The sequence below is a fragment of the Ctenopharyngodon idella genome, chromosome 7 (assembly GCF_019924925.1).
Source record: "Ctenopharyngodon idella isolate HZGC_01 chromosome 7, HZGC01, whole genome shotgun sequence".
In the NCBI taxonomy this organism is placed as follows: Eukaryota; Metazoa; Chordata; class Actinopteri; order Cypriniformes; family Xenocyprididae; genus Ctenopharyngodon; species Ctenopharyngodon idella.
Window position 1 is genome coordinate 32,217,669 of NC_067226.1, and position 26,460 is coordinate 32,244,128.

The 26,460-nt window shown below is 37.9% G+C and overlaps 2 protein-coding genes across 7 annotated transcripts in view; both read right to left on the reverse strand.

The window, feature by feature from the left end:
* fes (FES proto-oncogene, tyrosine kinase) overlaps positions 1-6,624 on the reverse strand; it is a 35,713-nt gene extending 29,089 nt beyond the window's left edge. For 2 of the 5 annotated variants that reach the window (XM_051899481.1, XM_051899477.1), the window contains exons 1-3: positions 5,100-6,624; positions 4,035-4,113; positions 2,264-2,510 (exon numbers count right to left, since the gene is read on the reverse strand). In XM_051899481.1, the coding sequence (XP_051755441.1) occupies positions 2,264-2,488 (225 nt within the window). In that variant the 5' untranslated portion in view covers positions 2,489-2,510; positions 4,035-4,113; positions 5,100-6,624. Of the gene's footprint in view, positions 1-2,263; positions 2,511-4,030; positions 4,114-5,099 lie in introns of all 5 variants that reach the window. The other 3 variants (XM_051899479.1, XM_051899478.1, XM_051899480.1) reach the window with 3 other exon arrangements.
* Positions 6,625-6,806: 182 nt separating this feature from the next.
* The window catches only part of furina (furin (paired basic amino acid cleaving enzyme) a), a 122,982-nt gene continuing 103,328 nt past the window's right edge, over positions 6,807-26,460 (reverse strand). For both annotated transcript variants that reach the window (XM_051899482.1, XM_051899483.1), the window contains exons 10-16: positions 24,981-25,081; positions 24,511-24,614; positions 24,125-24,242; positions 18,748-18,927; positions 18,514-18,638; positions 16,195-16,323; positions 6,807-10,846 (exon numbers count right to left, since the gene is read on the reverse strand). In XM_051899482.1, the coding sequence (XP_051755442.1) occupies positions 10,227-10,846; positions 16,195-16,323; positions 18,514-18,638; positions 18,748-18,927; positions 24,125-24,242; positions 24,511-24,614; positions 24,981-25,081 (1,377 nt within the window). In that variant the 3' untranslated portion in view covers positions 6,807-10,226. The remainder of the gene's footprint in view (positions 10,847-16,194; positions 16,324-18,513; positions 18,639-18,747; positions 18,928-24,124; positions 24,243-24,510; positions 24,615-24,980; positions 25,082-26,460) is intronic.

Consider the following 26,460-nt stretch of genomic DNA (forward strand, 5'->3'; position numbering starts at 1 on the left):
AGGGTTATGACACTTACACATTTTGTCTATAAAGATAATCTTTACAAGTTAACACAACATTTATACATTTTGAAGCCTAAATAAAATCGTCAGATACAAAAAGCTAACAGTAGGCTATAAACGGACTACAGCACACCATGGTCGCGGATCAACGTCACCACTACCAAGCTTCCTCAAACTTTATTTAGTAAACAACTTTATTTAAAAACATGTTCGCTGATTATGATCTGCGCTGTGTATGAATACTTATCCATTTTTTTTATGAGAAATGCTGTCCAAATGTCCTGTTTGTCATGATGACGTCTAAAGTCCCCTCCAAAGGAAGTAGTCCCTTTTAGCAACTTGTTAGCAACCGCCGTTTTTAAGACACAATAAAGGTTTAAAAAAAAAATCACAAGTGGGTTATAACTGGTGTGTTTTATGTCAAAGATCAAAATGTGAAAATATTTAGAGGCTTTGTTAACCACAGACCTTATTTCAGGCGATTTAGCAAAAACCCATTCAAAAAACCCATTGACTTTAGGGCGATGGAACCGGAAGTCCTAAAATGCTACAATAACACGTCATCCCTGAGGTACTCTATTTGTGAACGAACTGATTCTTTTCAGTGAACCTGTTAAACCGGTTCGCAAATCACACCGAATGATTAATTTGCAAATTAGACAGATCCGATTGCAGCTGTTCCTGAATCAACAACTCACTGATTCAATGATCTGTTCAGACAGAGTCTCTAGTCAACTGAATTTACAAGTCTGACTCAAAATGAGACTGAATTTACAAGTCTGACTCAGAATGAGACAAGGGTCATGAGAAATTGAGTCCCCTCCCCCCAGGACCCAGGCGGTAATGCCTGATGATCAAAAGTTGTTATTGTGATGTCTTGACTAATTATAACCTGTTTCACTATTGTATGATGTTTATTACATTAAGTGCACAAACATGCTTGAAATATAAACTGAATGCCTATGTACTGCATAATAAAACAAACTGGAAACTGATATTGGGAAGCAAAAAACATACCTAATATAATACAAGCTAAGCTAGCAGGCTAATCGGGTAGATGTATGCTATATTAGTACATAAGCTAACTGAAAAAAAAAAAAACAGTAAGAACTAGAAATGCTTGATTTCACAACCTATAGCTTCAGTTATATACTAGTATATGAACCATGTCATTTGAAAGACATTAAAGGTCATTATAACACATTTTGCAGGAATTATGATCAGGCGCTAAAAATACTACCCATTAAAAGTCCGTTAAACCAATGGGATCCTAAAGGAGACAACACACCGGTTCGCAAATCACACCGAATGATTCATTTGTGAATCGGACTGATCCGATTGCAGCTGTTCTCGAGTCAACAACTCACTGATTCAATGATCCGTTCAGAGCGAGTCTCGAACATGAGCCAAGAAGAACCGGAAGAGATTGAGGGCGCGCGCGAAAAGTAAGTTACAAATGCCGAATTTTACGATTGATTATCGTAAATGAAACTCATCTTTAGGTCACGACTGTCAGTTGTTTGTTAACTGAATCTGCTGAAAAGGGTAAGCTGTAATGCTTGAATGCGGGCATGTCCATATCAACGATGTAGATTTTAAGTAAAAAAAAAAACAACAACATTAAAATAACGCAAATTATTGCACTTGTATTCTTCCCTGCTGCCGTAGCAGTTTCAAATGATATAAAACTAACTTAGCATGTTTGCATAGCGTTCATTTTAAAATGTTATGCATTAGCCCTATGTGACGTCTGTTTTTATTGTTTGTCAACACACTTTACATATTATGTATCTGCATCCACTAATCTTCCTTGATTAGTGCTGGCTACTTGATAATTCATAATAATTCATAATGATGTTAGACCCAGCATTTCCTCCTCCCCCAGGGATTTTGAGCCATAGGACTATATAAAATATATAAAATAAATTAATTTAAAAGTAAAATAAGTATATAAAATTACAAAACAAACATTCATCAATCAGTACTTTTTTTACTTTTAATACTTAAGTACATTATAAATCAAGTACTTTTACTCCAGTAAAAGTTTTAAGTACTCCTTTCCCATTTTACTGGAGTAATATTTCATTAGAGTATCTGTACATTTACTCAAGTACTTGATTTGTGTACTTCGTCCACCACTCAACACAGAACCTGAGATCATTTTAGTGTGGATATATCATCTAAACACAGTAAAATCTCTAATATACATTGAAATCAATCATGGGAGGAGCTTTATACTTGCTAAGGAGATACTTCCAACCTTATTAAACTGGCTGATGTAGTCGACACCTCCTCCAGGCTGGGACCCCTCCAGCTTCTCAACAATGGCTGACATCTGATGCAGCTGTATGGAGAACTCGCGGTCGCTCTTGGCCCTCTGCGTTATCCATTTCTTCATAACCTCCATCAAACGCAGCTCAGAGTCTTGTAGTTTCATTAGGGCGGCGTGACCCTGAGGGCACCACAGGTCCTCTGCAAAGCCCATACCTGCAGCTCGCTACAACAGTCTGGTCAAAGGTCAAGGTCACTTTTATTTATATAGCACCTTAAAACAACATTTCTGCTGACCAATGTGTTTCACAATAACACAATAAAAAGATAAGTCATAAAAAAAATACTAAATATATAAATTTAAATCAACATAACCATAAAACCCAATAAAAATCAGGACTAAGAACTTAACTCACTAAAGTCTGGGTGCACACTGTGCGATTTATAATAGTCCTTTACGATTGTTGCTTGTCAGACTGTACGAACATGATCCTCAAGCCACACTGTGGGATCTCAGCTATCATTTACTGTATGTCAGACTGTACGACAGTCAAGACGCGTTAAAAACGGACGCGTGCATGAAAACTTGTCTGGAGTTTTACATCAACCCACACACGTTCGGTGACTGTGAGCTGCATTACACACGGGACTAAAAAAGTGTGTAACAAAGACATCTCTAGCGTTAATTTTGATCACGGCTTATCTTGGAAAAACAAGTAAATTTGACGTTTGTCGTAGGAGAAGTCACACTGCAGGACTGTGCGCCAAATCTTCTGACACTGCCAGAATTTCGTCGGAGGAAAAATCTGATCACAACGGTCATTAATCGGCTGTCGGTGAACATGTCAAACTAGCGATCAAAGACTACAGATTTTGGCCTAGGATTACAGGAATCTTTTAGGATTCTCAAAATTTGTCTCAGATGGCCAAAATCGCTCCGTGTGCACCCGGCTTAAGACTAGCAAATCTAAAATTATGAATAGGCTTGAGGAAAAAAAAGATGTGTTTTCAGAGATGACTTAAATACAGATAGAGAGGAACAGATTGAGGTAGCGAATTCCACAGTTTAGGGGCAAATACGGAAAAGGCTTTAGATTTCAAGCGAGACAATGGGACGGTTAATAGTTTGTCAGAGGATGATCTAAGAGATCTTTGGGTAGAGTATGGACAAATAGGGTCTGAGATATAAACTGGAGCCAGACCGTGCAAGGCTTTAAATACAAATACTAAAACCTTGTAATCATTTCTGAATTTGAAAAGCCAAAATAGGAGAGATATGCTCACGTTTTATCTTCCTCATTAAGTAGCGAGCTGCAGCTTTCTGAACCAGTTTCAAACGTGATAGGGAAAACTGGTTGATGCCAGCATATAAAGCGTTGCAATAATCAAGCTTTGTTGAAATGAAGGCATGAATAACTGTCTCTAGGTCACTAAAAGATAGAAAAGATTTCAATTTCCGTAAACCCCTAAGCTGGAAAAATCTGGCTCTGACAACAGAGTTCATTTGCCTAAACTGGAAATTAGGCCATCTACCAAATCGGGGGAGCCAAATAAAATGACTTCAATCTTGTTTTCATCCAACTTTTAATGTCATTTACACAGGCTAACAATTCAGATAAGGACTTAGACCCGGTTTTTATTGACATGTACAACTGGGTATCATCCCAGTCTGGGGAACATAAGCATCATTACCATCGTTCATTTGAAATGTGTGTGAAAATATTGTCAAAAACAATAACAAACAGTCAAAATTTACCTACAATATGTATGTGTCAGCAGCAGTATGTTGGTAAATTAAACTTTCTGTTCAGGTCAATGAGCAACACCACAAGCCAAGATCTACAGAAAGAGGAAGAATATTTTGACTTTCAAAATATCTAAATGTGCATTTCATCACATAATTGAAGCATTTAGTGCGTCTGTCGCAAAAACGATTGCAAGGAACGTAGGAGTTTTCAGATGCTTTCATTTCCTCAGTGGCAAATTAGGACAAGAAAGTGATGTTGTCTATGTTGACCACTTCCCGTATCGCAGTGGCCTTTCAAATGTGAAAGCTTATTCATAATGAAAAGCTCAGCCATAAGGAAATGTGCGGAAAAAATTAATAATTTACAATGCATACACAGCAGAAAGAAAAATACATTGTTCCACACTTCATGCCAAAAAACTGATTTGCATCTCTGCAGTTATTATTAACCACAATGCTTTAACTCAAGAGCCACATACAAGCTACATAAAGTTATCCAAAAAGGGTATGAGAAGTAAACTTAAATAAAAAGGTAAACAGACTAGTTTTTTTGATTGTGTAGCTAGCCTATATGGTGTTTACTCATTATTATACATTAGTCACATTTTGCTTACTCCAATAATTCCGTTTAAAACATATAACTCAGATGTTAAAAAAACCCAAAAACTCCTCTATAACAATTAAAGGTAACACTTTATTTCGATAGGCTATTTTACTAACCTTGTCAATTTACTCTACTAACACTATTCTACTAATTCTCTGAGAGTTAGCTGACATGTAGTTGGAAAGTTACTTATAGTTAGTAGAATGTCTAAAGTGAATTATCGAAATAGTGTAACTCAATTAAAAAAAATAGCATGAATAGCGCTGAAAAATAAATAGTTTATTGTCTGAAGGGGATGTCGTCGTGACGTTACTGAGGGTCTTCTAATACATGTCGGTCAATGAAACATGGCTACCACAACAACATTATTTTCTTAGAATGATGTTATTAAATCAGACAAACATTTAGTTCTAAAAATAGATCGATTAGAGCTCCGAATATTTGTCGAGACTTGAAAATTGCGCGAATTCTCACCTGAGATGTGTCTGGCGCGAGGACACGTCCTGTCAGAGCGACCGGAACACTTAATTATCCATTATAATCGAGAGATGAGAAGAAAAGAGCGCGTCGAAACTATTTCTACAGAAGGTGGTGAGATAAGCAGGGCGACAGACGAGCTCTTGTGTTGACAGCAGCAACTGTAGATCTGAAACCAGGAAGACAGTCCGGCAGGCAGGACGCAGACTCACTGCCTTCAGCAGGATTAAACCTCTAACAGCACCTCAGTTTCACAGATACTAACAGGTCTGCTAGGAATTTATTTATACATGTACATTCAGTAAAATGATTAATTATTAATTTCATACATTATTATTATTATTGTGAATAAAAAATAATTTGTTTAACATGAAATTTAGGGGTAATTAGGCTATATATATAGGCATATTTATATAAAATGTAAATATAATTTTGTAGCCAAGACTTTATACGTGCTTATACAGATAGTATGTGTCTATACAAGTTAATTTAAAGGGTTAGTTCACCCAAAAATGAAAATTCTGTCATTTATTACTCACCCTCATGTCGTTCCACACCCGTAAGACCTTCGTTCATCTTCAGAACACAAATTAAGATATTTTTGATGAAATCCGATGATTAACACTTTCAATGCCCAGAAAGCTATTTAAAAAACAGTTCATGTGACTACAGTGGTTTAACCTTAATGTTATGAAGTGATGAGAATACTTTTTGTGCGGCAAAACAAACAAAATAACCACTTTAATCAACAATATCTAGTGATGGGCGATTTCAAAACACCCCTTCGTGAAGCTTTACGAATCTTTTTTTTTTTTTAAATCAGTGGTTCATCAAACTGCCAAAGTCACGTGATTTTAGTAAACAAGGCTTCGTTACGTCGCAAGTGTTTCGAAATTTCAATAGTTCTTGTGACTTTGGCAGTTTGATACACGCTCCGAACCACTGATTCGAAACAAAAGATTTGTAAAGCTTCGAAGCTTCATGAAGCAGTGTTTTCATGAAGAATATCTGAAGAACATTCTTTAAAATACATTTTTTTTTTTTGAGTGCGTTCAGCAGAAGAAAGAAATTCATACAGGTTTGGAACAACTTCAGGGTGAGTAAATGTTGACATAATTTTCATTTTTTTTTTTAGGGTGAACTATCCCTTTAATAAACGCTCACATCAGCAAGCAACATATAAAAGATCTAGCTGTCGTGCCACCATCATGATTTAATATTTTGGTCAAAAGGCTGATGAATCAGAGTGTTTTCTTCAGTAAGCATGTTTTGCTGAGGATTACACACATTTTGAACCGCTGATGTAACATTGTATGAACTGAGGGAAGTCGTCTGGAAGTCCACTTTTGTTGCAAAACGGGCAATGCCTAATGTTTTGTTCTGGTTTCATTTTCATAGTATTTTCCAGTGACGTTTCAAATAATTGGCCGATGCGCTGACCAGTCAGTAAACTGTTCGACATTTCTCAGTTTAACACATCCTTTATGTACAGACAAATCCTCCCCTCGATGCATGCAACACTTCAACCTCAACAGGATGCCAGACCCATCTTAGCAAATTCTTCTAGAAACCTTTAAAAAGTCACAAGAGCTTTTCAATTTAGCCATCTACTACTTCTATTTAAATAAAAATAATAAAACTACCAAAACTACCATAAAATTGTCTGACCTACAGGAAATACAACAAAGAGCTCACAAAGAAAAATGAAGTTTGCATAGATCTTTATTTTTTTTTTTTGTATAATCTATAATTCGCATATTGACATCAATTAAATAAAAAGAAAAAGAGCAAAATAATCTTTAAATTACATGTAAATGACAATGCACCATATATAGTACAAAAATAGGCCTTATTTTTATATCGTTGTCCCGTCTCAGGTAGTTATATAAATGATTGGTGTTTTCTACTTGGGGATCTACATGCATCAGTTGACTCTTCAAATAAAGGTGAAAATAATCCTATGAGTCCAGAAGGTTCTCGTTGAGCCTGAACACGCGCACACACACACACACACACACACACACACACACACAAACTCTCAAGCGTAATGCAATTATCGCACCATCAGGGTGAAAGCATATTGCGCATGACCTGCGTAAAAACTGCTGTCACCAGCATTTTGACCACAACCACACATGCTAAAAATGTCATTCAACAACCCATTCTAAGCATTTTTTAAATGTGTATGGCCAAACCAGCGACCCAATTTAAAACCGCAACTAACATTGCAACAAAAAAAAAAAAAACACCCAAAACATTGTGTTATTTATTAATTTACTCAGTGTGTGTTTTTTTTTTTTTAATTTTTATTTCAGGTCATGTTATCACTCTAAGGCAAGCAGATTTTCATCCTGTGGTCTTTGGTCATGCCTTTGCACACTTTAAGGCTTTCCAAAACACAGCTGTAATGCCAAATCATTACTGCAGGGGGCGAAAGAGCTCAGTGGGGTCAACATTATTGTAAAATATCAATATTTAACAGCTGCAAAATTGGATGTCATATGTGAAGACGTTCTGTTGGTTTAGGGACGTTGTACTATGAGAGCGTGTAGATAAACAAGACACATTTCAATATACCAAAATGCTGATGCATTGATAGTGTGAAATAAAGATTTGTTTGTCCTACCCAACAAGTGGTTTGTGGACTGGCCACAGCTGTGTCCTTGTGTATTTGTTTTGCGCAGCCGTAAGGAGACTAAACAACAATGGTTTTGAAAGGCTGATCATGATCACCAGTTATCACAAATCACTGTGATATGATATATATATATATATACACGATATGATAAATGAAGGCGGACTCCAACTCCATCAGCATAACATCGCATAACTCTGTTGGGTCTCTATTGCACAGATTCAATAGATAACATTGTCATTTCGTAAAGATACTGCATTAAACCAACATATGTAAGATCATGAATATGTGATTCAGAAAACAACAGAAAAACAACTACTATATTCTGGGCAGGTTGCAGATGAGCTGACAAGGCCAAGCATATTACTAATAATAAACAGTAGTAAGCAAAGAAAAAGACCTGATGAAAAGACTGTTGAGCAGATAAAACTAAACCAATCCTAAGTGATATCGGACAGCTGCTCGGGGCGGTGGTCATGAGAGCTTTTTCTCTGATTTATTTCAAAAAGACACCTATACTGTGCAGAACAAAACCTCCATAATCTCTATATAAACATGACAAAAAGGAAGCCAGGTCCTTTCAGGATGGGCCATTAGCAAAGACTCTTTCTACTGTTTCAAACCCTTGACTGGAGGACAGAATTTAATTGGCTCGGAGAGGCTGGCCGACATCAGAGTTTCTCACCTACGTACAGTCAAAGAGCGCAGGGATACTGCAGTTCGCAAGCAAACTCTCACCCAAAAAAGAAAATATTTACCATATTCACTAACTCGTGTCGTTTCAAACCTGCATGAGATCTTGCTGTAATGAAACAAGTCACTTTGTAGAATCACCAGAGCTTATTTATTTAGAGGATGTCAAGCATCAAAAAAAAAAAAAGATAACAAAAACACCATACAAGTGGTGCAAAAAAATTGTGCACTATATTTAAAGTCGTTTGATGTCATATCAATTTTACATGAGGAAAAAATGTTGAAATTTAAGTCGCTATTTGCTGATAATATTCTCCTGCACATCCATGCACCATTTCAAATGCCATTCCTGCTCATGTTTAATTAAAATCTGATATATAAAATATAAACAACAAATATACAGGTTTGACGTCATGATTTTGACATTTTGATGAGCTATATTGAATGACATTTGAAAACAGCACAGAAGTTGCATAAAATACGTTTATGTGCGTGTACCATAATATATTATGCGAATGGCCCCAGTTACCCAAATTCAATTCATATAAAAATTAACTAGACCATTTTTTTAAATTTACTTCAATAAACATTAAACATTTGTAATGTCATTTCAGAGCTTGAAAAGCCCTAGTCCTCATTTATTTTTGGTGATATGGACAAAAAGCATTTGGACTTTTGACAAAAAGTCATGCAGGTTTGCAGTGACATGAGGGTTAGAGTGTTAGCAAATGATGACAGAAATGTTATCTTTTGGAGAAGGATTCCTTAAAAAAAGCCAACATAAAAGAAAAATCATGAATTCAGCAATGCAGATGCTCCAGGGGGAGCAGTAAGCTCTATAAATGTGTGCAAGACATTATGCTGCTCTCTTCTCCATCTCTGACCATGTAGAAATAGTGATATGTTCTTCTAAAAGGCTCCCTGCGCAAAGCCAGTGGATCCGACCCACTGCAGCATTGACTGACTTCATATAAACATAGTTTCACTCACTCACTTCACTCACTCACACTTGCTCCACATACTCGCTTCACTTACTTCACTCACTCACTTCATATACTCGCTTCACATACTCGCTTCACTTACTTCACTCACTCACTTCATATACTCGCTTCACATACTCGCTTCACTTCACTCGCTTCACATACTCGCTTCACTTACTTCACTCACTTCACATACTTCACTTACTTGCTTCACTTACTTCACTCACTTCACATACTTCACTTACTTCACTTCACATACTCGCTTCACTTACTTCACTCGCTTCACATACTCGCTTCACATACTCGCTTCACATACTCGCTTCACATACTCGCTTCACATACTCTTCACATACTCACTTCACATACTCACTTCACATACTCACTTCACATACTCACTTCACATACTCACTTCACATACTCACTTCACATACTCACTTCACATACTCACTTCACATACTCACTCACTCACTCACTCACTCACAGAAAAGCTTTGTTATTCTCGTATGCAAATATTTCAATCGCATTGTTTCTTTAAATCTCACTAGGCAAGAGGAACAGATCAAACAATAATCATGTTTATTGTAGTTTCGTCTCATCCCCGTCGCTTGTGTTTGGAAGCTTTCCATGTTGAGGCACCGAGAGGTCAACGCCCAGGTGAATCATGGCTCATATAACTAAGACAGGTGGGAAAAACAAACCGAAATGCCCCAAGAGTGAGATATGTTCAGATGAACCCCAGAATGAAAACACATTTAAAAAAAAAAAAAAAAAAAAGAGACAACAGTGCAGTAGAGGCTAGAGAGGGGAGGAACATGGTTAAAGAGCACTTTGTGTTTTGATGAAGGCAGTCCTCTCATTGTGGATCTCGAATTCCTCATTCTCGGACTCGGAATTGCCCTCGTCCTCCCCCCAAACGCTCGGGATGCCCTTGTAGGCAACTGCGGTGCGGTTCAAGCCGAACCCAACCAGTAAGCCAGATCCCGGCTCTGCTCCGACAGAGTGCAGTTTGTTCTGGTCGCGCGCGTGCAGCTGCAGAAAGCCGAACACACCCACAAACGTAGCCACGATGAAGGCACAGCTGAGCACCGCCACGGTAACAGGCATGTGAGAGGCTAGCTTGGCCCGGGGTTTCAGGGACGTGCCATCACCTTGCATCCGAAACAGTCCGCCATCCGGAGACTCACGCAGAATTTGGTTCTGGTGCAGACAAGTGCCGGCGACGACGTCCAGGTGGCTGTGAGGCGGGCAGGAGAGGCAGTCCTGAGACCCTGTGGCGCTGCAGGTGAGGCAGACAGGGTGGCAGGGCAGGCAGGTGGGGTGCAGGACGGGTGCCACCTCGTTGTTGGGGAGGAAGGTGGAACGGGTACCCGGGGTGAATCCGGCTGGACAGTCTCTCACACAGCCCTTCTGGTACAAGTAGAACCCGGGGTTGCACTCTGAATGAAGAGGAGGAAGAAGAAAAGTAATCTTTAATCATTTAGAAATGTTTTAGTACAGGCATAAAATTGTTTTGGGTTGAATACACGTCACAGAAAATCAACTTGATTCATACTCTTTTTTTCTTTTTTAAACTAAAACCATGTTTGCCACTTGAATGGCTGTCCATTGGACCAACATTCCTGAGAGTTTAAAGGCAAAAATGCAATACTTGTATATATTTGATGGGAATTTGACAATACATTCAGGAAGTTGACATGTTTTGTAGTGACATGCTATACTCCATTTATTTTATTTATTAATAGTAGAGGGGTATGAATGTGACATCACCGTCGGCCAGGGTGACTGCAGTTATGCCCACTGGCATTGGTTTTCAGCGTAAATGCCACAAAAAAACCCACAAAAAAACATCCAAAACAGGAAAGAGCTTTGCGACTGACTGTACAGATTTGACAAGAAATCTGAGGTATATTTTTACAGACTGCCGAAAGCTAAAGAAAAGAGAAGCAAATGACTCCAGGCAGCGAAACATGGATTTGCAGTTATCATTTTGTCAATATGTTGAATTTTGGGGTAAAATCATACCCTATATACTGTATTGTTATATATTGTATTGACAACTCATCAATTAAATATTTACCATTTTATATTCTGCATATAAAAAAATATAAAATAAAATAAAAATATTCACCTCAATATTTTGATAATGGTTAAAAGAAAAAAAGTATATAGGCACATTATTTGTAAACAACTTAATTGCAGACAATGAAGATAAAAGATTGTATATGCACAGACCAAGCATATCAACATAAAATATATATATATATAATGTTGCTATGGGCGACATTTCACTCGAGTTAGGGGGGCAAAAGTTAAGCAAACAAGTTTAAGTTTGCTTGTTACTTGTTTATTTACCTACTTGATAACTTCATCATCACGGGAAATGACGCGCGCAAAATGTGAAACACTGTCCATCGTTTTGTGAGCAGCTGGTGATAAAGAAAAATGCCACGTCGCAATATTTAAAATATTTCTATTTTAAACCATGAAGGCGAGCCAGTGAATATCACACAAGCAATGTGTAAACTTTGCATGAGAGTTACTCCTGTGAAGAAGTCTCAAACGCCAGTCAATTATTCACTACAGAAACTGAAAATAAAAACTGCCCGAGCTTTTGGCATCTGACATTGCATTAACGGCGCATATTCTCTTAGAGATGATGAGAGATTAATCTAATCTATTTTCTTAATATTTCTCTTGTGGCCCATAGTGAAAAAATGTGTGTTTTCATGAATCGAGAAGTATTTTGTGTTAAAGTTGTTTTTGAAATGAGGAGTAAGCTATGAAAGTGATTGCGGGGCAAATTAATTGTAATATTAATTTAATAATAAAAGTAGCCTAATAACAATAATAATTTAATATGCCCATGTTCATTGGCACAGTCAAGAATAACTTACTATACTAGCGATAAGAAGAGAAAAGAACGGGAAGTTGTGAAGAATGTGGACGAATAAAACTTCCTAACTGCGTCTTTGTTCTCTCCACTTTAGTCCTGATGCCTTTGATACTTTTTCAACTGTATGTTTTGGGCCAACGGTAATCTAGTAACGCATACAAGTCTTAATATCCGCGGGGTTCCTTTTAAAACCCGATCAGCCTTTTCAATTTGAGCCAGAGCGCAAAATGTCTCTGTGGCTATTCGAACAACTGTTGTATGACTGACGTGTTAAAATCGTCTGATCACCTGAATGCATTACACACAGTTAAACATGCTGAGAAGATGCTACTGTTTATGCGATCAGATATCACAGCGTCACAGCGATCACAAGCTTTGAGGCAGTCTGTCTCAGTCGAGATGTGTTATATAGTCAGTCTCCATGTCAGGCGTGGCATTTGGTTAAAGCATACACTTATATCCATCAGCAACTGTAAGCTCTTTCAGCTGTGGTCTACTAAAAGCCTGAAAGGCATCAGGTCTAAAGTGAAGAGAAAAAAGACGCAGAATTTTAGGAAGTTCCATATTATTCACAACTTCCCGTTCTTTTCTCTCTTATCGCTAGTAAAGCAGTAAAGACTTGCATCGCTTCTCTTGTTGCCCTTCGACTGGAAATTACAACCAAAAGCTGCACAATGTGGCATCTGTATATTATATTCCGAGTTGTGTTGCGGTAAAAATAGCAGCAGGACAGTGTCAGTAGCTCACCGAGTGCAACCATTTGACGTCATCGACATAGAACGCACTGTGCACCTAAACAAAATGGCGCCGCCCATTGTCCAAATATGTCATAGATTTTTTAAATAATGTAAATCTTCCATGGGTTTTCTACTTCATATTTCAGTAAGAGACTTCATTTACGTTATATTAAGCCATACAAGTCTTAATACCAGGGGTTCCCTTTAATTCTCTGAACAGTGAGTTTTTTTCATGTGGATTTGGATCTTGCTCAGGACGCGCACTCTCTGACTCATAAGTACACTTCTGTATACAGACCCAAAGCTACTTCGGCCATCCGCGTTCCGCGATGGTCCGCGTGACGTATTTTCGTCATCAGGAGGGTTTGTCAGTTTTTGTAACTATGCGGATGGTGCGCATGTGTGAGTGACTTGAGCGCTTGAAAACAAAGTCCACTAGATAGTGCGCATGCGCCGAACGGGAGCGAGGGGGAGCGGAATACCTAAAATGAAGTATACCCGGGCCTTAACCGTTCCATCGGGAAACTCCATGACTACCTACCTTATTTAATTGTGATTTTTGCTTTTTTTTTTTTTTAAACAAAGATAATTTTATGGTAAATCAACATTGTGTGTGTGAAGTGTGACTGCGGACTGAAGCTGAACGCCACTTTGATCTGTACACCTTGGGCTTATTTACACCTCAAACACTGCCTGGCAAGCCAATAAGAAATACGATCCAGGAAAATCAGGTCTTTTCAAACGCGCTACCTCTTTAAGGACCCAGAATTGCTTGATGTCAGTCCCATTTCTGGAATAATTATTAAACCACCCAAGTCAGCATCTTCTGACTGCTGCAAAGGCTAATCTGCTAAATGGCACTTTTTAAGTGCAAAATCCCTTTTTATAGGTTGGAATGGCATGTTTGGTTGCTGTGGTAACAGTGCTTAACACCTGGAGAGGGTTCAAGCTGTGGAGGTCAGATTAAGGGTAATCTTGATCACATGAGGACAGTGGAATGAGGACCAGGAAGAACTCCATCATGTGATACAAACAAAGCACCTAAAATTTTAAAAAGCATTATAAAGCAATAAAGCATGAGAGGCTATGCTCTGCAGTCATTTTAACATGGTTAAGAGTTTTAAGCACAATGTGAAGAGGAGTATCTAAACCCAGAGTTTTCAATAATTATCATCAAACTATTTTTAATTAATATTATTATTAATATTATTAAAATCAATAGTTTTCAATAATTGAAATTAAGCTGAAATAAAATAAAATATTAGATGAAACCTTAAACTGCAAAGGTTGTACATCTTATAAGTTTAAGATGAAATACTAAAATTAAAATGCACAAAAGCTATACAAGTATTTAAATACAAATACAAAAAATAATCTCCTGTGATTATTGCTTTTATAAAATGAGGTCATGTCAATGTGATAAAATGCATATTTATATACAGTATAAATATTATTAAATTTTGATCCAGATGTACGTAATTTTTTTTTTCTTTTTTCTTTTTTTTTAATTGTTTGAATATTGAGCAAGTAATTTTAACTTTTCTTCCAGAAATTTGGTCTCAGACTCAGCACAAAAGATTTTATATTTTTGTGCTGTTTCGCTGCACATCAAACTGCCACTGGTTACTTTATGCACCGGTCAGATGGTCTCTTCGGGTCTAAGTAGGCAGTTCTTGGCCAGAATAAGAGGCAAAGCTGCATCACACTATGTGTAAACAGGCTTTAAGAAACTGATTTTTGGCCAATTACAGTACATAAAAAAAGAGGTTAAGACTATCTGTTTAGTGTGGTGTCAGTCAGAGGAGGACAGGAGAGGAGAAGATGGAAAAGGAGAGAAAAAGGACAGAGATGATGAAAGGAGGAAAACTACTGAAAGAGAAGTGGAAGGGTCAGAGAGTGTGTGTGTGTGTGTGTGTGTGTGTGTGTGTGTGTGTGTGTGTGTGTGTGTGTGTGTGTGTGTGTGTGAGTGTGTGTGAGAGAATGAGCTGGCAGTGAGTGGCCACATGAGGGGCATGGCCGTAGGCTAAACTGGACAGCTGCCTTGAACACGGCTGCCAATGCAGCTGGCACTGTGAACTATTCCAGGACGGAGTTATGAACACACAATTTAACAGCTAAGACATGACCAGCACAACACACTCAAGACAAGCAAAAGGGACCTATAAAAACAGTTTATAGCCTTATTTTAAAGCTTTAAATTAGCGAGGAGATTATCAGGGTCACATTTACAAGCATTACTTATTAATTCATTAATAGAAACATTTTGTAAAAACAGGCTACAATTAAAAAGTTTGGGGTTGGTAAGATATTTTTGAAAGAAGTCTCATATGCTCACTGAATTCATTTGATCGAGAGTAAAGTAAAAACAGTATATTGTGAAAAAAATATTACAATTTTCTATTAATGCATTTAAAAATGTAATTTATTCCTGTGATCAAAGCTGAATTTTCAGCATCATTACTCCAGTCTTCAGTGTCACATGATCCTTCAGAAATCATTCTAATATGATGATTTGATGCTCAATAAACATTTCTGATTATTATTAGTGATGAAAAGAGTTTCGCTGCTTAATATTTTTGTGGAAACATATATATTTTAAGAAAGTTTAAAAGGACAGCAATTAAATTTTTGTAACATTGTCTTCACTGTCATTTTTGATCAATTTAAAGCGTCCTTGCTGAATAAAAGTATTAATTACAAAAAAAAAAAAAAAAAAATCTTATGGACATCATAATGCACACTGTGTCTACTAGTCTGATGTTTCAGCAAAATTAAAGGTTGTGATCATAATGGAAAACCAGCAAAAAAGCTTGTGAAACAAATGAATTACACAATGATATACATTTCAAACAATGGCATTGTTGTCACATGACACTGCATTGCATGATTCATTCAGAAAAAAATATATGACTGTTTTGCATTTTACGTGCGGTGTACTTTACTGCACATTTTGACAAATGTAATAGGTGTTTCATGCATGAAAATGTGCATAATGTGCACAGTACACATACTACAAGAAGGTGTATGCATAATATTGTAGCATACCATTCTGACAATTCAAGTCTGCAGCTGAAAACTATCAGAGGAAAACTAGTAAATACCACTAGTAGCTGGCAGGGGGCACACTTTCACCATCATTTACTCTGACACTTACCTGTGCAGATCTGATTGAGGTCGTAGGTTTTGCAGCTGCTGTCAGCGGTCTGGCTGGAGTCTGCTGTTGAAGGGCTGGATAAACCAGACGACGTGCCATAGAGAACCAGTGTGAACTGAGTCAGAGTGCCTAAGACAGAGAGAGAGACAGAGACTGACTTGTGTACACAAGAAACTCACCAAATGAGAACAGTTGACATTTGTGAATCAATATTTCTCTGTTCTCTCTGTAATATCTGTAAATCAGTAGACTATATTACATCCACAATTTACAAACGAGGAACAACACAAGTGATTGACCAGAAGCAAGCAAAATTAGCAGAGCTGATATCATAAGTAAACCAGAGTAGTACCAAGTTAGAATATAAATATTAAAGCAATAATCCACAAGAAGCAGTGCATGAGGAATTATAACTCATAACTGGAAAAACAGCCTCTCGTGGCTTAATGCATTTATAGCAAAGCAATATGATAAACCAATGTTTGACAAATGAGTACATTTCATTAATATTCAATTTAATTTTTTTTATTATTAATGATCATCTCAATATATAAAATTCTTTAAGTAATATAGTTCATTATCTTAAAGTGGAGCTATTATGGCCCTTTTACAAGATGTAATATAAGTCTCTGGTTTCCCCAGAATGTGTCTGTGAAGTTTCAGCTCAAAATACCCCACAAATCATTTATTATAGCTTGTCAAATTTGCCCCTATTTGGGTGTGAGCAAAAACACACCGTTTTAGTGTGTGTCCCTTTAAAAAAAGTTAAAACTTTTAGAATGAAACTGGACGTTTCTGAATGGTTAGTGGATAAATGTATGTAGTTGCTGTGGAGTTGATTCAACTCATCTACTAGCATGTGCCGTCATGTTAATCTTTTGTGCAAATCCAGCGTTGAATTGACCCTCGTTTGTGAAGCAGTCCGGTGTAAAATGACGGCATGACAACAACACTCTACAACAACAACTCTTCCTCTTCTCTAAAGCAGCCCAACATGGCCTCACCCCCTTTGTTGTGTGTTCTCGGGGGCGGGGTTTATGTAAATTTTAGGGTTAGTGATGTCACCAACCCAGGAAGAAGCTTGTTGTAGTCCCTACCAGCCGTTTGTTGTAGTTCTTAAACAGAATTCTTTAAAAGAAAATATCTCCCTTTGCATTGAACTTTGAGTGTCGTAACTTACCAACTAATAACCAATATTTATTTATGTATTGAAGTAGCCATGTGCTACGTACAAAATTATTTAAATGCAAAATTAACTCCATTAATATTCTATAATTGTATTCAATTCATCAATAACCCTTCTGACAGAAAAACACCATTTTATTTTGAGATAATGTCTGATTGTACATTATCACCTGTATCTGTTGCTCATTTTGTGTCCACTAACATGAATCACTCAGAAGATACAAGTTTGATCCTCACTGTGTCCAGTAACAGCACAGGAAATGTTTCAACTCAGACTTCTTGTCATCATCGTTCAGTAACTGTAGTGCCGCATCGCTTCGACATGCATTAGATTAATGGCCCATTTTGTCTCTATAGTCCAATAAAGTTAGAAGCTCTGTAAATTCTTAAAGCAACAAAGAGAAATGGACTAGGTAATACACTGGACGGATGGCCCGTTCAATCCAGACATAAAGCAGTTATGTTAGTGTCTGGCCAGGACAAAAGAATGGGGTTTGGCTGGAAGTCGCTCTATATTTACAGCATTCAGGGGCGGCTGGAGAGTGTGATAGTGGGAGAGGGAGGAAAAACTCAGTCCTCTGATTTACTTAGCTAGATTTAATTAATCAGATTTACTGCAGGGTGTGGTGAAGGAAGACAAATTGACTGTGACATAAAAAAGGAAGAAAACAGGACTGGGCAAATCAGGCGGATTTGGAGAGAAGATACTCCTACACTTCTGTGAAATGGAGAGCACTGGGAGACATAAAGAAGAGAAAAGTTTTTTTTTTTTTTTTTTATGGACCACAATCAATATCTAACTTTTTAATCTTTGAAAAGTCCTGGATTATGTTTTTTATTTTATTTTTATTATCTTTTTTTATTATCATATTTGTTTTATTTTATTTTTACTATCATTTTTATTGTAGTTTTGCCTTTTTTTTTTATTAGTAGAGAAGTATATAGTAGAAAAAAGACAGGAAAACATTGGGAAAAAGTGGCATCAGGGCATGTTGGAGGTCCAAATAAAATGGATTTGGAAATAAAATGGAAAACGTTGGATTTGAATCTGCATCTCTCATATTAGCACCACAGCTCAGTGCATCAGGAGCATAAATTGAATAAAAAAAGCAAAATAGATGGACGAGCTGTTACCATAGTCTGTGGTTCCAGCCACGTTCTCGATCTCCAGCGTCCATTCTCCACGAGGGTCTTCGTCCCAGGAGTGGGTGGTCATGAAAGCCCAGTCATTGAAGCCCTCAGAGGAGTAATCGTGAGGTCTGTGAGAGAGAGAATGTTAGATTCAGCTGACTGAGGGAAGGATGTGAAGCTGCTCACAAAGCAACGCTATATTTAAGTATTATGAGAGTGGACATTTCAGTGGTTAACCTCGGAGCAAGCAGTGTGGAGCGGGTGCCCTGCGGGCTGATCAGGTAGATGGCCAGATTTCCTCTGCGGTTGTAGGACAGGGTGAGCTGGGCTTGAGCATGCTCTAATGAGCTCACAAAGTTGGCCGTCCCAGTACATGCATCCACACTTTTGGTGATCACCAAATGGCTCCCAATATTCCTAAAAACAAACACATAGTAGGATAAAAGTCATTTAAAAAAAAGTGTTCAAGAACTGACAGTTAAACAGCCTTCAACGTCAGACTTCTAAATACAAATAGTTATGTATGTATCATAAACTGCCGACCAAAAGTTTGGGGTCGGTAAGATTTTTTAAAGAAGTCACCAGAGCTGCATTTATTTGATCATTTGATTGATCAGTTGTGCTGCTTAATATTTTTCTGGAAACCGTGACTTTTTTTCTCTTCAGGATTCTTTGATGAATAGAAGGTTCTTAAGAACAGATTTGTATGACTTTTAGATTACTTTACATCATTACAAATTTTTTTTTTTTTTTTTTTTTTAAATCAAATGAATGCAGTTAATTAATGCATCCATGCTGAATAAAAGTACTAATTTCTTAAACAAAAAAAAAAAAAAAGTATTTTTGTAACTTTTGAACCACCATATAGCTATAAACAGTCACAACACTAGATTTTTTTCATTTATCATCCAGCAGGTGAAAACTGTTAGTTCAATAACTTATAAAAGCAATAGCACACATCTTCATGCAAAGCCTTATGATTTTACTGAAATCTCTTAAGAGATTATTATTATTTGCATAAACCTTTAATGAATTTAGACAAATAGGTATTTATTTGATATTGAATATTGAACACTGTTTGGACAAATAGGTATTTATTTCCCAAACTCACACCGACAGCAATTGACACGTTAAAGTTGAAGACTGAAGTATGTAGTTTCTGCGATACTAGTGGCATTTAGTGGAAACACAAAAATAAAGCATATTTTCAATCTTGCAAACATCCTTTTCATGCGCCTAACCCAATGCGTAGCAGCACAACGTTCACTTTGACTTGTTAAAGGATTTGTTCACTTTCAAATGAAAATTACTCCAAGCTTTACTCATCCTCAAGCCATCCTAGGTGTATATGACTTTCTTCTTTTTGATGAACACAATCGGAGAAATATTAATAAATATCCTGACGCATCCGAGCTTTATAATGGCAGTGAGCGATATCAAACGAGTATGAGCTGAAGAAAGTGTCTCCATCCATATCCATCATAAACGTACTCCACACGGCACCGGGGGGTTAATAAAGTCCTTCTGAAGCGAAGCGATGCGATGTAAAAAAAAAAATCTCCATATTTAACAAGTTACGAAGTAAAATATCTAGCTTCTGCCAGACTGCCTTCCGTATACAAGTTACGAAGAAAGAGTAAACTGGCGTCGCGTCAGTTAAGCTTTTTCCGTAAGTTGAATAGGGAAGGCGTAGGACGTAGCGTAAGCTTTTTGAACTGCGAGAGTTTTACACTTTCTTCGTAACTTGTATACAGAAGGCGGTCTGGCGGAAGCTTGATATTTTACTTCATAACTTATCAGAACTTCATAACGTACGTTTATGATCGATGGAGACACTTTCTTCAGCTCATACTCGTTTGGTAACGCTTACTGCCATTATAAAGCTTGGATGTGTCAGGATATTTATTAATATTTCTCTGATTGTGTTCATCAAAAAGAAGAAAGTCATATACACCTAGGATGGTTTGAGGGTGAGTAAAGCTTGGGGTAATTTTCATCTGAAAGTGAACTAATCATTTAATGACCTGTTTTCTCTTTGAAGGTCTAAATGCAGTGGATTTTGGATTGCACTTCTGTAACCCATGTAACACGTCAATCATGGTCCCACAGCGGCTAAACCCCCTCTGGCTCCGCCTGCTACAGTAGCCACACCCCCAAACTCTCGCTATAGGTTGAGCTGGGAGGTGACGGATCTGAGCAGACCGCTCCCAATGTTCAGACGGTGCCTCAGTGTTTACACTTTTAGGGGAGATAAACCCATAAATGGCATACTAATAGTAGTCAATGAACAATAAACTGGGTTAAGAGAATGTATTTTAACTAGGGCTGTCAAGCGATTAAAATTTTTAATCCAATTCATTACACTATGTGGAGATTAATTAATCTAATTAATCGTAAATTATGATTAATTAGATCACACATCAAATTTAGCTGAGAAATTACCCCCATAAGATAATCTAAAATCGTTATTGCGTTAAATGAGAAAAGCGTCAAATAGACATTACAAACAGCTTTAGAAGGAAATATATTTTTTTATTCTTTTAGGCTTCAAAGGGCAATGAGGGTGAGTAAATGATGATAAAATGATGAAATATACCTTTAATGTTTTTTTTTTTTTTTTTTTATTAATATGGAAATATCAAAGAATTATTTTCATGAAATTATACTCTAAATAAGAAACTAAAACTGCCAGTAGGTGGCGGTAAATGTCTTAATGAGTAAGTCATTGAGTCATTCATTCATTCAGTTCGTTCAAACAGCTGATTCATTCAGGAATGAAGTAAATGGCTCTCTTTACAAATGGACCACTGAACCATGGGTTCACCCGATTGATTCGCTCAAACAACTAATTCATTCAGGAATGAAGTGAATGGCTCTCTTTATGAGTGTGCCACTGAATCATTGATTCACCTGAGTGATTTGTTCAAACAGCTGATTCATTCAGGAACGAAGTAAATGGCTCTCTTTATAAATGGACCACTGAATCATTGGTTCACCCGACTGAGTCGCTCAAACAACTAATTCGTTCAGGAACAAAGTAAATGGCTCTCTTTATGAGTGTGCCATTGAATCATTGATTCACCCGAGTGATTCGTTCAAACGGCTAAGTCATTCAGGAATTAAATAAATGGCTCTCTTTATGAACGGGCCATTGAATCATTGGTTCACCTGATTGATTCGCTCAAACGGCCAAGTCATTCAGGAATGAAGTAAATGGCTCTCTTTATGAGTGTGCCACTGAATCATTGATTCACCTGAGTGATTTGTTCAAACAGCTGATTCATTCAGGAACGAAGTAAATGGCTCTCTTTATAAATGGACCACTGAATCATTGGTTCACCCGACTGAGTCGCTCAAACAACTAATTCGTTCAGGAACAAAGTAAATGGCTCTCTTTATGAGTGTGCCATTGAATCATTGATTCACCCGAGTGATTCGTTCAAACGGCTAAGTCATTCAGGAATGAAGTGAATGGCTCTCTTTATGAGTGTGCCATTGAATCATTGATTCACCCGAGTGATTCGTTCAAACGGCTAAGTCATTCAGGAATTAAATAAATGGCTCTCTTTATGAACGGGCCATTGAATCATTGGTTCACCTGATTGATTCGCTCAAACGGCCAAGTCATTCAGGAATGAAGTAAATGGCTCTCTTTATGAGTGTGCCACTGAATCATTGATTCACCTGAGTGATTTGTTCAAACAGCTGATTCATTCAGGAACGAAGTAAATGGCTCTCTTTATAAATGGACCACTGAATCATTGGTTCACCCGACTGAGTCGCTCAAACAACTAATTCGTTCAGGAACAAAGTAAATGGCTCTCTTTATGAGTGTGCCATTGAATCATTGATTCACCCGAGTGATTCGTTCAAACGGCTAAGTCATTCAGGAATGAAGTAAATGGCTCTCTTTTTGAATGGGCCATTGAATCATTGGTTCACCTGATTGATTCGCTCAAACGGCCAAGTCATTCAGGAATGAAGTAAATGGCTCTCTTTATCAGTGCGCCATTGAATCATTGATTCACCCAATTGATTCTCTCAAAACGCGCATTTATTCAGAAACGAAACTGTTGCTCTTTTAGCGTCATTCTAACTACATTCTATAGGCTCCATCACACAGTGAGTTGTTGGCCTGCTTCAGGTTCGTCACCAATCAACTTTATGAAATGTCACATGACCTACGTAGGTCTGGGGTGGGTGCGTTAAATGCATTAATAATTTGAACACGTTCTTTCCCCCATAACTAATTAATCAAATTAACACATTAAATCGACAGCCCTGATTTTAACATAAAACATCTTACATACTTCACCTTTAAACAATGTTTTAAAAGCACCACAATGTTGAATCTGCACATCAAACTGGGATTTTACCATTTTAACACTGAATAAAATTACACAAATAAATAGCTTACTGAATCAGGAGTGCTATACTGTATCAAACTTTGCTACAATACTGATGGGTGCAAAACACATCAGAAAAGTTGAGCCAGGTTAAGACCTGCACCACCGATGACCCTACAGGAGCCTTTAGGCTTTTGGCACTCTAAACCCAATCCTGTAAGGAGCTTAGAGCGGACCGGCCCTGCTCACCAGAGACATAGGAAAAAGAGCTTAAATCAAGAGACAGAACGACGAGTCCATGAGGAATGAAGTGTAAACCCCCGCTGTGCAAGACTTCAAGTCAGAGATGTTGCGAGCAGAAAAATGAAGAAATGTACGGCAGAGCCAAAGCGAGGCAGCCCGTAATCACTTTGCTCTGTGACTTCTGCAACCAGCATGTTAAATTGGGCTTTGCTCCAAAACCCCTTGATCTTTCCGTAAAGTTGGTGAACCATAAAGGATGACTGGGAGAAGGGATAAAAAGAGGGTGAATTTTTAGAGACAGACATGATTCGCTGAGTGAGAGGACGAGGCACTTTGAGGGTCCATCTTGAGTTCCAAGATGTCAGCAGTGATGGAAGTGTGACGAACGTGGATGTAACAAGCTTATCTGCGAGTCATTACCTCTTATAAACATGCTCTGCTGGCAGCGGAGATGCTTCACGCACTGCAGCATCATTCAAGTTGCCCAGCTCTAAATTTAAATGTGACAGACCATCAAAAGTGATGTTTCGCTCTTACCTCATTTCTTATTCCTGTTTCCTCTTGCACTCCATGACCTTTTTAGCAGCACTAAATTTATAACATCATCCCAGTTGTGTGCACCAAAGTTTTCCACGTGTTAGTATCAATTAAGACTGCAGTTTCATCTAGTGTGGAGGGTTTAAATCACACAAAAATGAAAGCTGCCATCATTTAATCACCCTCATGTTTTTTCAAACCTGTACAACTGACAACTTATCTATGCAATGTATGGCTGTCAAACTCCAAGAAGTTATATTATAGCTTGTTTTCTGACTACTTTATGGTGTATTAATGTGTTTTTAAAGATAGGCAGCCCCTGGTCACTGGATGGTTTCACTGTATTGAAAACAGCAGGGTGAACATTCAGTTTAAAATCTCCTATGGGTTTGGATGAACATGAAGGTGAGAAAGTGAGGACAGAATTGACATTTTTTGGTGAACTAACCCCTTTAAGCCTGTGATCTAGTATGAAGGGTTTAACCTACATGGGCTCAGACACCAGGGAAAGGACACACTTCTGCTGAGGTCCAACATTTGTCCAGTTCTTTGCCAGAGCCACTATAGCCCCAGCATCTAGCAGACCATATCCATAAGAATGGCTTACTGTAGGAGAGAGAGAAAAATCAATACTGTTGAAAGTAACTATATAGGCAGTTTAAAAAAGCAATAAAAAGACTGACAATATAAGTAAAGAGGTGAGTTAAAGAGACTGATATCATTAAGAGATCCGGAGCTGTTTGCCGATTGGTGCAGCCAATGATGATGTTATCGATCACATCACAAAATGTTCAAGCAGCTGGAAAATGGAAAGAAACACTGGAGGGAAAGGAAAAGGGAGGGAGCGATCAAAAGCAACGAGATGGGCTTTTACCTCGGCGACCCACTCCATTTATCTTCCAATCATTGGTGGAGAGATGGGCAGGGTTGGACGTCCTCACAACCAGATGCTGCATGTCTCTCCAGGTTAGGTTTTTACTGTCGAGAGAAGTCAAAGTGTTAGCGCCTTTCACACATGTGAGATACATGGTAGAACGAAACTCAAAACTGCCTGCATGCTTCACAGCTTCCGAGATAATATCTTCTGCCCTTTTATAAAGGTCACTGATAGCTACAGGTAGAGTCATAAAGGTTATATTGTTGCTGGTGAATTAATTTAAAACTATACAAATGAAAATGCCACTCAATGCATGCATTTGATCCAAATGAGAATTTGAAGGTTAACTCCAGTCTGCCAATCTAGCCAGCACCCATTTTATTTCGAAAGCCTCAGGTCACTCAAAGTGCTGATAAAGAAAGATGACCTCGCTTCAGGACAGAACAAACACTCTTCGGACGACTTACTTGGCCTCAAGGGCGAGGGCGATGATTCCTGCCGCCAGCGGGGCCGAAGCTGAGGTGCCTGTGTGGGAGTCTGTGCACTTCTGCCTGAGGTCTGTAGTGACCTGAAACAGGAAGTAGAGCAAGACATTTCACATCACTGATATGATGGGAAAATCAAATTATTCCAGATGGGGACACAATACCAACATTGTACTGGCACAACAATGAAGTCACTGCATTTATCAAAATTCAATTTTCTAGCTTAAAGGAATAAATTAGCTTAATTAAAATAAATGCAGCCTTAGTGACGATGAGAGACCATTTCAAAATAATTTAAAAAATCTTAAAGGGGGCCTATTATGCTACTTTTTACAAGATGTAAAATAAGTCTCTGATGTCCCCAGAGTGTGTATGTGAAGTTTCAGCTCAAAATACCCCACAGATAATTTTTTATAGCATGTTGAAATTGCCACTTTTTGGTGTGAGCAAAAACACACAGTTTTTGTGTGTCCTTTTAAATGCCTTTTCTTTCAAGAAGAGGGCGGGGCTTCAAGAGCTCATGCAACAACAAAACAGGACAATCTCACGCACTGAAAATGTCAAACTGTCAGCAGTGGTGTTCAGTTTGAAACCAGAGTAGGGTAATGATGGAGAAACTCAAGATGAAGTGAAGCAGTCTGGCGCAAAATGATTGGTGCAAACATTTAAGACTTTAGTGATTTTCTTCGAGACATTTCCTTTAAAAATGAAATTTAACCACAATGTCCTCAGTGACTCAGATAGCGGGAAGTCTATGGAGACTCTTCATGTGCATTGGTACATCCCAAAACACAACACTTGTAATGCCTCTTTGGCGCAGACATTGTAAAACTCCAGCTGCTACAGTGAGGACACAGAAATGGCGGACTCTGTGTTTCTCATTCAGGGTTGTGTCTATGCTAATGGCAGATCGTCACCGGTTGTGGGCGGGGCTTCTCCTTACGATGACGTCATTGTTGGGGAGAATCTGAATCAGCTCGTTTGAAGAGACTGCTTCTGATTTAAAAGAATTATTAAAAAAAAAATTGTGGATTTTTACCTGGTTCTCACACACTATGCACACACATCAGTGTTCAAGCACCTTATAAAAGTGAATTTTGCATAATAAGTCCCCTTCAATTATTCAAAATTTTTGACCGGTAGTGTATATGCCAAAAGATCAGGGAAAACTTTTCTCAATTTATGACTCCTTTAATAATCTTGCTTGTTTTGGGCGTAACATGTAATAAACCAATCAGAGTCTCATCTCCCATTCCCTTTAAAAGCCAGTTGCGCTCGCGCCATGGCAGATTCCCTATTTACATGGCGGAATTTGCAAGCAGAAAAACTGAACGCCTCTTTAGCGAGAAATCGGATCTGCTCGTGCACGAGGTTAAAGCGTGCGAGCAGACCATCTACGGGACAAGCCGGATTCCACCAAAGCATTTTTATCTTCATGAACAAAATTATAATCTTTTACATT